At 43.7% G+C, this 13,615-nt stretch overlaps 1 protein-coding gene across 3 annotated transcripts in view; it reads left to right on the top strand.

Moving 5' to 3' along the window:
• Positions 1–13,615, top strand: part of LOC100118475 (transcription factor AP-2-epsilon) — a 200,512-nt gene that overhangs the window by 104,552 nt on the left and 82,345 nt on the right. The window contains exon 4 of one of the 3 annotated variants that reach the window (XM_031920740.1): positions 2,713–2,832. The exons of 1 other annotated variant lie outside the window; for it this stretch is intronic. In XM_031920740.1, coding sequence (XP_031776600.1) covers positions 2,770–2,832 — 63 coding nt within the window. In that variant the 5' untranslated portion in view covers positions 2,713–2,769. Of the gene's footprint in view, positions 1–2,707; positions 2,833–13,615 lie in introns of all 3 variants that reach the window. One more of the 3 variants, XM_031920741.1, reaches the window with a different exon arrangement.

Here is a 13,615-nt window from a genome sequence, read left to right as displayed (position 1 = left end):
AATAATTTTAACGTGTATAAGCGAGAGAAGAATTACGTTGTAACACACGTGCTTATTGCGGCGCATCAATTAAAACAAACAATTACAGGATGAATATGCCAGCGACTCTTTCAGAGATAAGCACACGGAAACATGTGTTATTCGCCGCTGTAAAAACGTCATGATTATTCATCGCCTCGTTGATTCAACTTTAGATATCGCATTGCATCACAATGTCAGCGATACATTCGTTTCAATTAGCGACTCGTACACTCGGTGTCTCCGATGCACTGCTCGATGCAACGTATTTCTGGACACACGCAAACATTCGACTACAGCACCAAGGCGCCTATATTACGTAAATTCGCTAACTCACGCGTAATAGATAACGGCCGTTAATCAAACTCTCCTGCGAAAAATCCAAACTTACCCAACCCAGCCAAGCTAAAACAAATCCAGCCACCTACGATTATCCGCAAATACCAACTTTCACCGTCGGCAAAAGTAAAGCAGCAGCAGGGGTGGCAAAAAAAATAAACCACACGGACGAAAAAGAGCAATAAAGAAGAGGGCGCGCGAGCATTATAGTAGCAACAAGCATCGCAGAGAGCGGCAGTAGTCGAAGCCGGTATATCGCCGCGCGGAGAGCGATGGTGCCATGTGGAATGAATAATGGATTCGAACACGGCGGAGCATATAGCCATGCGCCGTGGCACGCTACGTCGACGGCAGCCGCGCTTGAATATTCATAATATGCGCCCCGCGCGAGCTGCTATTGGCGAGCATTAGCTATGTATGGGCGAGCGCGCACGAGCATTTTCGTTCGAGCATGTGTGTGCGCAGCTCGTGTATCTGCTGCACTTCGGGCTCTCGTGCACGCCGGGACATTCCAGGCCGATGTCTGAAATGTCGGCGAGTCGCGCGACGATCTTTGTCCTCGCGGCGTTGAGAATTTCTTAATACATACACTGAAAGAATAGAATCCTTGACACAAAGAAGAATTCTTAACTGTTAAGAAAATTGGATTAAAATATGGACAAATCCAAGCGTCTTAACAGTTAGGTTTTCAGATTTTTTAATTTTCGTAAATTTCTTTCCGTCGACGTAAAATCACTAGCACTTTATAATTACTTGTTTTCACTTCTTATTATCATTTAGTATCGCTCTGAGACTATTCGATGTTAAAAGATTCTTTGTTTTTGCAAAATATATTCGAATGATAGCACGATAGGTATCACACGAATATAACCTTACACATAACCCCGCTTTTCTGTGTGCATGAAACTATCACAAAAGTATTTATGCATATAGAATCTTCGACTTCATCGAACAAGCCCTACGATATTTTAAATGTGCATCAATATGCTTTCTTCCAGGTACGTAAAAAAAGCATATCACGCGTGAAATAGTATAAACGCAGGTACGGGTCTCCGATTGCAGCCGACACGTTTCGACGCCTCGCGTACTCGCGTGCCGACGAGTCGCGCTGTTGCTGCACTCGATCAATAAGTCTTTACCGACAGTGCGCCACAATCGCTCAAAAATTCCTAAATCCTTAATAGTTAAGAATTCTTCTCTTACTATGAAGAAATTTTCGTTTGCAGCAAATACATGAAAAATAAGCTGTGGTTAAGTCGCGAATCCTTTGCGACCAGGATTCTTTTCTCTCAGTGTACTAGTGCTCCTTTATCGGACGATGTATACTTTCATATTTCGCGTTTATGTAATAAAAGGAGATGCTAAATGAGCTATGCACGACGAAACAAAAGTCAAGACGAAGATGGATGCGATGCGCTGCCGGCTTTTGTTGTAGCCGGCGGCTATTAACGCAGAATGCTCGCCGTACGTGCGTTTATGTAAAAAATCCATGTACACGGCATAGCGCAGGTTCTGCCATCCACGTGTAGGTTCTGCTGCTGTATATGAAGTACATGGAATTAAAGCCTCCGAGCCGCAAGAGCGCAGGCAAATTAGATATCAAGAAAGATAGGAGTAAATGAGAGTGAAAGAGTACAAGCGCGTACGAGCAGGCGAGGGAAAAGGAAATTCTTAAAACATAAATCAGAGCTGCGAATATTTAATTACCACCCCAGCGCGTAATAATAGCCTTAGGAAACTTTTAGAATAAATTGCTCGAGCAGTTTGTATATTGCTTCGAATTATTATCAAAAGTTTAATTAGGTTACGTAAAGTGAATACAGATCGTCAGTAGTAATATCCAAGATGACACGGCGCTAAATATTTAAAAAAAAATAATAACTAATATGCTCAAACTGTGCAAAATCAATCGCCAACGCCGCTGCCGCGACGGTATATAGCGCGACCTCGTGTGCGTCGGCTGCTCGAATATGAAAGGCAAGTCGCGTTAGCCGCCCGAGCGGTTCTACAGGGGCTGCGCGCGCATTTTTATCGGATCCTCGATGAGATTTTCAAGATTTAAGCTGCAGACTGGAGGAGCAAGAGGGTGTATGGGAGGGAGGCACATTTGAACTTGCGAATGGCTGTGTATACGCGCTGAGTATGAATATATCGAGAGATTTTTCCGTTGAATTGTAGATTCGGGCTGAGGTATACACGCGCATTCTTCATGAAATTACTCGGCTGAATTTTTCATCGCTTTTTTTCTACTCATATGATTCAATCAAAACTTCGGTTGAAATTAAGAACGATAATAATACAATTCTCTATAAATACTTGATCGCTAACTATGTGTTTCGTTTTGTTCTAGGTAAGTTGTGACTGGAGAACTCCTCTAAATCATTCGTTCAAACGTCTGGGATAAAGCCCAAAATGACATTTCGTTGCGTGCCGGCTTTTCAAAACCTTGGAAGCGCTGACTGCAGCGCGCCTTGGGTGAGTGATTTCTCTCCTCCTTTTATACATGCCTTGCAAACCACACAAAAGCGTGCAACCTTGAATACTGAAATTGTTCACACGAGATAAAGCCATTTCGAGAAAGCGTTAATACGATCGTAGAACGGGTCGTGAATAAAGTATAAATATCTTAATCCCTAATCGTTGCTCGGGATATTGATCGATCTAATACCCACCAGAGTCGCAAAAGTGAATCTGGATACGTACCAAAACATTACAACTCATCTTCTAAGCTTTCACGAAGAAGGCAGTAAGAAGCGTCCGCAAGTTTTTCCTCCGCATCAGAATAGCCCACCTTTTCCGTATTTCCACTACGGCATTATTACTTTGTTCCTCAGCATCCCCCTCCTCGGCAAGCTTCTATCTCTCTCCGGCGAGTAAATAACTCGGCTCGCAGTTTGCTTACCCAGCTTCTCTCTCTCTCTCTCTACAGTTTATAATGGAGATTATCTTATTTGTGCTGGTACTCGAGGCACGTTTCGTCGGTCTCGAGCTTTTGCCGCCGCCGCCGCTGTGGAAACCGAGAGCGAAAGTAAAATGTTTCAAGGAATATCGAAGGAGCCGCGAGGAAAAAAAGAGAGCGGAAAATCGCTACGATGGGGGAAATATTCATGAGATTCAGCGCTGATGGTCAACTTTGTTAAAAAGCTTCCGTGAAGAGCGATAAGCGCGTTATGCCCGGATTCGAGCTTTTTCTCGCGCTTGTGAAGCACCGAAATAACGCGTTTACAGACTACGAGAGATTTCAAACAAAACTCACTGTAATTCAGCCCTCCGAATTTCAGACGAAAAAAAGAAAACATCGCTCTTCCCACGAAACGGCAAAACTCGGACGGAGCGAGTCTAAGTAAAAGCCTTCTCGTCCCGAGCTATACACAACACTCGCAGTCAAACCCTCGTATTTCCTACTCCCAAAATTATACATACATCTATAACCGGGCAGTGTCTTGTCTCGGTATATCGGCCGAGACTGACAATTACGCGTCGTTCCACCCACCCGCACGATTTTTGCGGCGTCGGCAGAGGCCCCAAGGAAAGAGAGAGAGAAAGAGGACAATAGGCGAGTAGCGCCGCGCGCGCGTTATTCATTAATCGCCGGTTGCGCGCGCGCCGCCGCCGGCCGTGTTATTAGTGCATTAGACGAAAACGCCCGCCAAGTAGGCACACACAAGATAAAAGACCTAGTGCGCGGAGAAGCGATGCGCTGAAGGTATACACGGCACACACGCTGCAGATGCGCCGGGTCAGATAGGGCTGCGACGCCGATCGTGAGAAATGAGGCGGGTGGAGTAGTCGCGATTGTTTTATTGAGCTGCTCGGACAGCGGACTTCTTCGGCTTTCTTTTTGCGTCTCGCTCGTGCGGAATGTACGATTATTTCGCTCGAGCGAGGTGTAAATGCATCGTCGTTGGTCTAACCGTATCGAGGCATTTTCTACTGAAGACCATCTATATTCTGTTTCCTCGAAAACGTTTAAAAATCATAGCCGCGAACGTAATAGTAAACAAAAGTGCGATAGACGAGGAGAAGCCCAAGGAAGCCTGCAGGCCACCAAAAAGTCCACAGTGCTTTTCTAAGTCGAAGGGGGAGGGCGTAAAATGTGATAAATGCCAGCCGTATAGCTTCGGGGGGCCTTTTGTTCGCCGAATGACACACGCGCACTCCGCTTGGTAATTACGGTTATCAGCCAAACGAATCGCTCTTACCTGTTGCACCGAGGCCATCTATCAGGTCGCCGCGCGTTTTGTTCCCGGCTGTATAGGTGTAGCTCTTTAGAAAATTGCAGTTGTTGTTGCGCCGAGGTCGGATGTCACTGGGATAACGTTTTCGTCAGGGTGACGATTTCGCTTCCGATATAATCGAATATTGAGAAAAACGAAAATTTTTTTCTCCGAAAAGACAAGCACGACGTGTATATTTAATAAACGGTGTCAATATTCGGCGCAGTTCTTCAGGACCTAAATAAACGAAACATTCTCTTGTTGGCACATATAAGTCAGCGCGAGGCACGGCGTGCCTCCTTCAAAGGGCGTTTGATGCCAGACAAGACTTACCCGGCATTTAACACTCCTAATGCCTCTGTCGTATAATTATAATTAGAGGGCTACGCCCTTTTCTCCGCCCTGCCGAAAAGATCGCCGCGATGTTATCTCTTGCCTTTCTGACTTGAAGAACTGCGTAGATATCTCTAAGCAAATTCTGCACTGATTTACATTCGCTCTGCATGTTATACACTGTTGCTGGTGGCGAATAGAGCCAGATGCAAAATTATCCGGTATCGAATTCGAAATTTATGATTTATACAGTTATATGTTTTATTTTGATAAAATTCATTGAATTTTATTTTACAAAATTGATCGCACAAACATACGGACGAATTTTTGTAATATAAGTTTGTTATTTTTTGTACCAAATAAGTAGACTCTGTACCCATTAACGTCCAAAACAGAGAAATCGTAACTCTGTTTTCAACCGTAAATCTATCACATATTCCACGAATATATTCAAAGCAAACATACTTTTTCTGAAGTATTTTTTTCTCTACTTTCCATTTCTTGTATCAGAATTGCGTATTTTTCACTCAAAAATCCAATATGGCGACGTTTAAAAGAAAAAATGCAAAATTTCGATACTTTTTTTTTTTAAATCCAATTTCTTGTTGTGTTAACGTTGAGGACGGAACTTTATTTTTCAACTATGAGTGCATAAATGAGTTGTACTTTAAATTCAGTTTGGTCCCGAATCCAGAAATTCAAGATGGCGGCTAGAAAATGGCGCCTGAAGCGCAAAATTTTGCCCAAACTTTCACGAATTTTTTTCTCAAATATAATGCATTCGACGAAAAAATCAATAAGAATAAAAAGTGCTTAGAATCAATCAAGGAATATGTCTAAATTTTTCACTGAGTTTTGAGCAACTTTTTTATTTTTGCCAATTGGCAATTTATGACAAATTGGAAAAATTCATCGAATCGTCTCGAAAAAATTCAGATATACTTCTTGGTCAATTCTCAGTACTTTTTATTCTCTAACTTTTTCTTATATAACACTTTGTTTTTGAGTAAAAAATCAAAATTAACAGCAAAATAACTAGGATACTGAAGCTCGGAGCAACTTATGTGCTATCTATGTAAATACTTGTTCATATAAACAGTCCGCAGTCGTAAAGCGTAAGTGGTCCAAGCAGCAGACCTAAGATGACAGTTTTGTCATAGATAAAGCACATCGCTGATTAATATGAACTGAAAGCGTCTCACAGCGATGAGGGAAATGAAAAACCACCTTAGCGCCGTCTATCTTCGGTAGCCAGAAATTAGGGAGATGGAAAGTTTAAGCGATGAGGGAGAGATACCAGCCGCAAATAAGTTTTATCGTTGCTTAACACTACAAGTAGTTGATTCCGCATAATGCAGAATCATTCTATATAGATTAGAAAAAAAAAATTATTCAAGAGCGCAGGATTCTTGTAATCCTCACGCAGCTTTTACAGAACAACGGGAGAAATGGCCCGTGTCAAAGCAACATATATATATATATATATATATATAATACGACTGCACCTCGGCTCGTACATATACTATATACAATGCACCTTACCTTTCGAGGAGCTCGCGCGGACCGAATTTATGGTCGACGCGCCCGCGAGACACTCGGCAGTTAAAGGCGGATCGTCGCTCCGAGCTTTTTTACTTCGCGTCGTCATCGTCCTTCCCGGTAGCAAAAAAATAAGAGGAAGAGAGACGCGCTCTTTGCTTGCCTTGCCAAAACCATATCGAAGATATTGTCTGGCTTCTTCGACGTGTTTTTTTTTTATCGATTCGACGTCGTGCGCGCCCGAGCACAGCCACCGTATTTCTATATAATTATTTCGTCGACGTGTACAGCCCGATGATGGGGGTAATTTATAGTTTTTCTTTTATTCCGCAGTAAAGATTTCGTTTCTCGATAAGCTGATGGTAGAATTTACAAATAAAATACGCACTGTAAAAGCGATATTTTTTAAAAACATTTTATTTACTAAGTGCGTGTTTTTGTAATATAATGTCCTATACACGATCATCGTGTGCTCGAATAATACGCGTTAAATTATTTCCGCGAAACATGAATTTAATTGTTCGGACGTATCCATTATAAAAATATGCCCGCGAAAACGCATATTATTTTGATAAGAGCAAAAGAAAATACATGATGCAAAACTCATGCTCTGCGCGCACGTCATGCACTTCTTATACTCGGCACGTTCATTAATATTAAAATGCGCGCGGCTACCATTTCATTCTCGGTATGCAAAATTCCACGCAAGGATTGCGACGAAGCCTTCAAAACTTAATTCCAGCTCAGCACGCGCTTCTCTCGGCCGATTTCTCGAAACCTCCGTTGAACGCATAAACGCAGTGATCGTTCCGTCAAAAATCCAAGCCCAGAAGCTTTCGAAAAGACGGCCGAAGGCAAGGCTTGTCGGAAAATCGAAACCACAAACTCGCATATTTGTAATAACGCCTCGCGCGCGAGTGCGTGCGCGATCGAAGTAGCGAGAGATGCGCGACATCACCCGCGGCGCGACTCGTGCACATTCCGCGAATTCGAACACGCGCTGCCGGTATTCCCATCTTCCGACGCGTCTCTTCGTCCCGAGAAAAAGGGATACGACGCGCGTATTTCGGCAAAACGATGGCATGCGAATAAGGCCCTTTTAAAATAGCTGCGTGTGTACGTACGTGCAGTCATACCGATTTGCGCACTCTCTCGCTCGAAGAAGCAAATCGTCGACCAATGGCGTGCAGCCGGCAGTGGTGGGAGGAGGAGGAGGCCCTGCGGGCCCAGGAGCGAATAATGACAGGGTGGGGGGGGGAAGTCCGGGCCCGGTGGAGAGGGGGAAGCACACGTGCCTCCGGGCGAAGCAGTCGGGGCCTGCCTCGCGTGCACGTCCTCGAGAGAGACTCTCTTTTCTCTCTCCTCACGGTCAAAGGTCGTCATCGAGCACGAGCCGGCCACCGCCTCATCTCTCTCTCTCTGTTTTCTTTGTGCAGCTGTTGGGTGATCACTGCCATTATTGCCGGGTCGTTCCTTTTTCCGTTTTTGTTGGCGCGCTCGGGCTTTTCGTTTTTCTGGCGGACGGATCGAAGAAGCGAGTGAGATATGGCGAGCGAACTGAGAGAGGGAGCGAAAGAGTGAGGCTGTTATTTCGAGAGTAAGCGTGCACCGAGAATACTTAGCGCGCTAAATGCGCTCTCGCGGGAATATGGGTGAAGAGTCGGAGGTGAATTCTTGCGTGTGCTTAATGATTGAATGATTATGGATTTTAAAAGTGAAGCGATGGTTATGGCTTCAGTTGTTGATGCCTTGCGGTTTTTTACGGCCTTCTTATTGCCCTCGTTGCAGGCTGTCTGACCTTTTATTTTCAATTAAATGTTCGAAGAAATTGGGGCTCTAATGAGTTTTAAAATTATTAGTATCATTTCATAGGGAATTGGTATCATATTTCATAACAATAGTGAAATTCCTTTGGTCGCTACACTTATAGGAATTAAAAGTTAGCGACTTTAGACGTGCTTCGCGCGCAGTTATAGTATTAAAGGCTGAAGGAGTAGGCCAAACAAGGCAGTTTTGACATTGGTGGTGTTATAGGTGTACTAACTTCTGGCTCTTATAGGTTCAGTAAGTGACTTTTATCGCTAACTCGATTCGCTGCTCGCGTTACAAACATGTACATATGTGACATTGGCACACCAGTATGTATATCTATACTCGGCACGGCATATTGATATGAGGGAAATGAAAAAATGCTTATGCGTTGTAATATATGTTTTAAACATTTACTAAACACTCGCACGTCAAATACAAATTTATAAAGTACCCATAGAACAAATATCTCCACTGTAATTCAAAATACCATTCTGACGGTAAGAAAGGTTACAGCAGGTAAGAGTAGAGTTCTGTAGTACCGTTGCACTCTGCAATCGGCTCCCGCAAGGTAACACGAGTAGTAGCTGCATTGGAGGTTGGTAACGAAGATTCCTACTGTGCACTCGCTGTAATAGCCGGCATCAAACTCTACCTCGGTACACGAATCTGTTCACAGGTGGTTCTGCTTTACTCTCGCCGCCACTGTAGCATTTCCGTAAGATATTGATAAAACCGGTATCAATACAATGATCCTTTATAGGATAGGAAAATGGAAAACTTTATCCAAATTTTTATTTTAATCAAATCTTGATATTACGATATTATAGGTGTACTGACTCATGAGCACTCGCATTTCAAACGAATTTGAATAACCCACTTTTAAATTTTAGTTAAGCTTCATGACGTAACAGCTCATTTCGAAACGCAACGCACATAATAGAGCTACAAGATTACCACACATATAATACCTTACAAGCATACTTGCTATTCATCTCAACTAACGATTTCAACCGCGGGATCTTGAGTATGAAAACTCCTCCAAAAATAAATCACAATACGACGCGTCGATTAAAAAACTCGATATAATCCAGAGCAAACACAGGCACAGCGCATCCGCGCAAACTTTTCTCTCCTCGTAACAATCATCTCTCTCTCTCCAGGGCGCGCGCAATTTACAACTCGCGCTTATATCTGCGGCGCAACATGCGAACTCATCTCCTCGTCGGCTCGCTTCATAGAAGTCAGGAAGGTTCGCGCGTCCGATATCGCGAAATTCCTCGGACCGATGCTATCGCCGCCGGCGCTCTCTTATCGATAAGAAAAGAGCGCCCGCTCCAGAGCTCCTCTCTCTCTCTCTCTCTCTCTCTCTCTCCCGGGGCTGGAATTTTTAATCAGAGCGCCGATTAAAATCCTGCCGAGTAATTATCGTCGCGCAGCTGTTGTTGCGCAGTGTACACCGACACTCGGTTGTAATACCCCCGACGGAGAGAGCAGAGCAGCGGCAGTTGGTGAGTCGTTACGCAGCAGAATAATTGACGCACGCGCGAGAGAGGACTTTGTTTATTGTGTGACAGAGCTCGCGAGTCCGGCAATTTATCGAGAGCTAAGTCATGCTCACGCCGAGTGTGTACTTTTACATTTCCACCGGGGATAGGATAGTTTTTGGTTGTCTCTTTCTTTTCGAGCTTTCCTTGCGGGGGTACAAAGGTGGAGAGAGAATTTTTCGAGCTCGAGTGATTGGTTTTCGAATTTTTACAGATGCCAACGCGGGATATATAATTTAATTTAGACAAGGGTGCTTGTTTTGTAACTCGTTGCGTCGTTCGGACTTCCCGCTAAATGAATGTCTACATTATGTCCTGTACACGCGTTCGATTAAAATCTGAGTTGAGCGCGCTGGCTTGGCTGAATTGAAAATTTGAATAATTGATTAACGCTGTTGAGAACTTAATTAAACACAGATTCGCGATTTTGTTTCGAGGATAAAGTGCCGATGCGAAGACAATAAAATAACGCTTAGCTATACGCGCCTTTCTCTATGCCTCTTTGCATAATCGAGTTAACGCATTGACCAGAATTTTAAAAAACCATCAACAGTACCCAACTGTTCAATATTGATGTTACTACTTTTCAGAAAAACCACAAGCAGAAAGTAACTTTCACTTTTATCAATCGCCCATTCGCTCGCTCTTCGATACTCACCGCGGTACAAGCCTCTTCACTGTGTACAGAATAGAAAAATGATTGCTCAAGAATCCGCGCGAGTTAACAAGTGCTGCAACAACAATACGTACATCAAAGTGCGCGCGTTAATTTCAACAAGTGCCAATGAAATCCCTGCTCTTCCGACTATACACAAGCCGTGTATAAACGATCCACGCGTGCGCGAGAAAGCCCTCGTTTATGCAAATACAGAGACTCATCTTGCTATAAGATGTACATGGTAATTCTAAGCTGAGAAGGTGAATCAAGAATAGGAAAGTCTCTGAATCTTTTTTTATTTCGATGGACTAGACTATTTTTGCCGCCGCGATTTCAACTAGACCACTTATTGCACCGTATAGCCTCTAAACGTGTAAACTGCGAAAAGTGTATTCTTCTACATTCTTGCTTCGAAAGCATGTAGTAATTGGTAGGTACATTAGTGTGTGGGATAGTCGCCGGCTCTGGAGTCACGATTCCAGCGCGCGTGAGTTATTCACGCATAATTAATATGTGTAATGCGCCGCATATGCTGGCCCGCACGTTTGCACGGGATTCTTCCTTGAAAACAGATTCAAACAAAGCCATTAAGAATCATTACCAGCTTGCGGGGACGTGTAGTAAATTATTTAAATTCTTCGCTAGCGCTATTATTCTCGCGGATTATCATTTATACCGCAGCAAAATTACGCAAAACTCTCGATCATCCAAAAGCTTCGAAATCTATCGATCCTCTCATAGGCTGAATATTTTCATACTACACGCACGGCACACTTGACTCCGACTTCTCCTTTCTCACCACAAGAGATCTGTATACATGATTAATGCATGAGAGAGATATTTTCGATCCTCGCGAAGCCATATAGTCCACTCACACAGCCGAAGAGGAGCAGCAGCTGCAGAAGAAGAAGAAGGTGAAGAAGGATCAGAGAAGTTAAAGAGAAGCTGGACACAACGGTCCCGAGAGACTTTCTATACTGCCCCGTATCTTCCATACACATACACACACAGAGAGCCCGAACCGGCGAGTTTATTTGATTATATAGGCGCGTCAGGGCAACTTTCAAATGCGGATGATCGATCGACGAGTGTGTTCGCCGGGCGCATAATGAGACTTTTGGCTTTATATTCCGCGAGAGAGCATCTCGTCGTGATGTGAGTCGCCCGTCTCTGTCGCTGTGATTTCGAAACCAATGTACCCGCGCTCTCGTATATTATACACCGTCGATGCGGTATATGTATATAGATTACTTCCGTTCTCGGGTACACACGTATACATGAAATCATAACGTGGGAATGATATCTTGATGGGTGCCGCTTCACTTTTTTCTTCCTCCATTATAATGTGTGTATGTAGAGGCGACTTTTTGTGACGGGGGAATCGATTCGCTAGGGTCATGCTAATGGCTAACGGGAACATCCTTTTATGTACGAGATTATTTAACTTAACGAGCTTGATGCTTACGCTTCTTTTCCTCGGCCGCGTGATTAATTTGTACGTAAACAAATCACGATGTTGATTTTCCGCGCCGAGGAGAGGATGTGAAAATTGGATCGACGTAAAAATGTACACGCGTGTGTATTTACGAGCTAGGCGTCGTGGACAACAGCACTCGCGTAATCAAACTTTGGTGGTTGGCAAAGAAAAATTAATCTCGAGTCATTAGCGAAGCGTCGGAGAGATTTTATGAAGGCGTATAAATTTCATTAGGTTTATTTATGCATCGGATGGCCCGTGAATGAGTAGGCGATTGTGTCAACGGAGATATAGCTATGCGAGATTTGCGTGTAGGAGCTTTTTCGAAAAAATCCAGGAGGCGATATTGAAATTTTCGAATTAATCAGACGTCGAAACTATACATGCAGCTCCTTTGCGCGTACGTTATGCTAACAAGTGATTCTTTAAATCTATAATTTAAGCGAGAAAAGAGATTAATGATCGATCCACTGATTGATTGGCAGCGAAATTACTTCGAAATTCACAGTTTCTTTGTAAACATCGACCCAGATGCATAATACACTCTTGACACTGTGCGTAACTGTATCCTCGGAGCAACTATTAATTACAAGCTCCTATTAAAAACGGTTATTAAAAAAAGACGCCCATCAAAATTTCAACGAGTAAAAATACCTCGGCTCACATACATAGTCAATCCTCTTCGACAAAAACGACGGAGTTTTCCAAACAGCGACGAACGTTTGCCTTGTCGCGCAAGAAGGGGCTGTTCGCGAGCTTATGGAATATACGCGCAGAGCGGCGCACCTGCGAAATTAAAACCTTCGAGGGTAAAACTCGTGCCGAGGGAGAATAAGCGGACAATCACGAGTCGTCTACTCCCCTTGGATCTATCCGTAGCATCTAGCATCGCACGAAGCGGTACATCGAGCAGCGGTGTATCATTGCACTGGACGTACGTGCATAATGCCGAGAGTGACTCCTCTCTCTCGAGAGACGATCAGGAGTTGGTATCCTACGTGTCCGAGGAATCTTCTGTTTTACCGTCGCCCTTCATACGCTCCCGATGACAGATTGGAATTCGGTCGATTACAGATCTAAATTACGTGTGCAGGTTCTTCAGGCTTTCTAAAATTGATTTCTGTACAATAAAATCTGTGTAATATTTTATAGTCGCTTTGAACCATCGAATGATTGAACCTAGAAAAGTGATTTGAAGGAAATTATTCTTTATCAAACTTTTCAAAATCGAAAAATAATTTGAATCTGTCCAAGTGCACACGAATCACCCCAAGACAGAGAGTCAGAAAGAGACGCAGCGAGTCACGTCGCACATAGTCAAAGTCATAGTCCTCTCTCGAGCTCGACTCGGAACTCGAAGCCGCGGCCCAACAACGCATCCAGGGATAAAAAGACAAAGCGTCTCGGGTAATCGTTCGCTTGGTCGTGCGCTGCACAGCTCTCAGAAATCGTCGTCGTCGCGCGTGGGCGGAGTTTGCACGCGCCGCCGTGGAAAATGAGCCGCTCTCGGATAATTCGCAGCCTCGGCTTCTTGACCCTCCGAGATGCAGCATGCGATGCCCGCGCGATGCTTTTCCACTTATGAAATATATATATATATATATATATATATATATATATATATATATATATATATATACCCCTTCTATAGCGTTTATTACGTTATTATTGCCATTGT

Source organism: Nasonia vitripennis, chromosome 1 (genome assembly GCF_009193385.2).
Source record: "Nasonia vitripennis strain AsymCx chromosome 1, Nvit_psr_1.1, whole genome shotgun sequence".
In the NCBI taxonomy this organism is placed as follows: Eukaryota; Metazoa; Arthropoda; class Insecta; order Hymenoptera; family Pteromalidae; genus Nasonia; species Nasonia vitripennis.
Note: the sequence above shows the minus strand (reverse complement) of the source record. Positions and strands in the feature narration are given on the sequence as shown.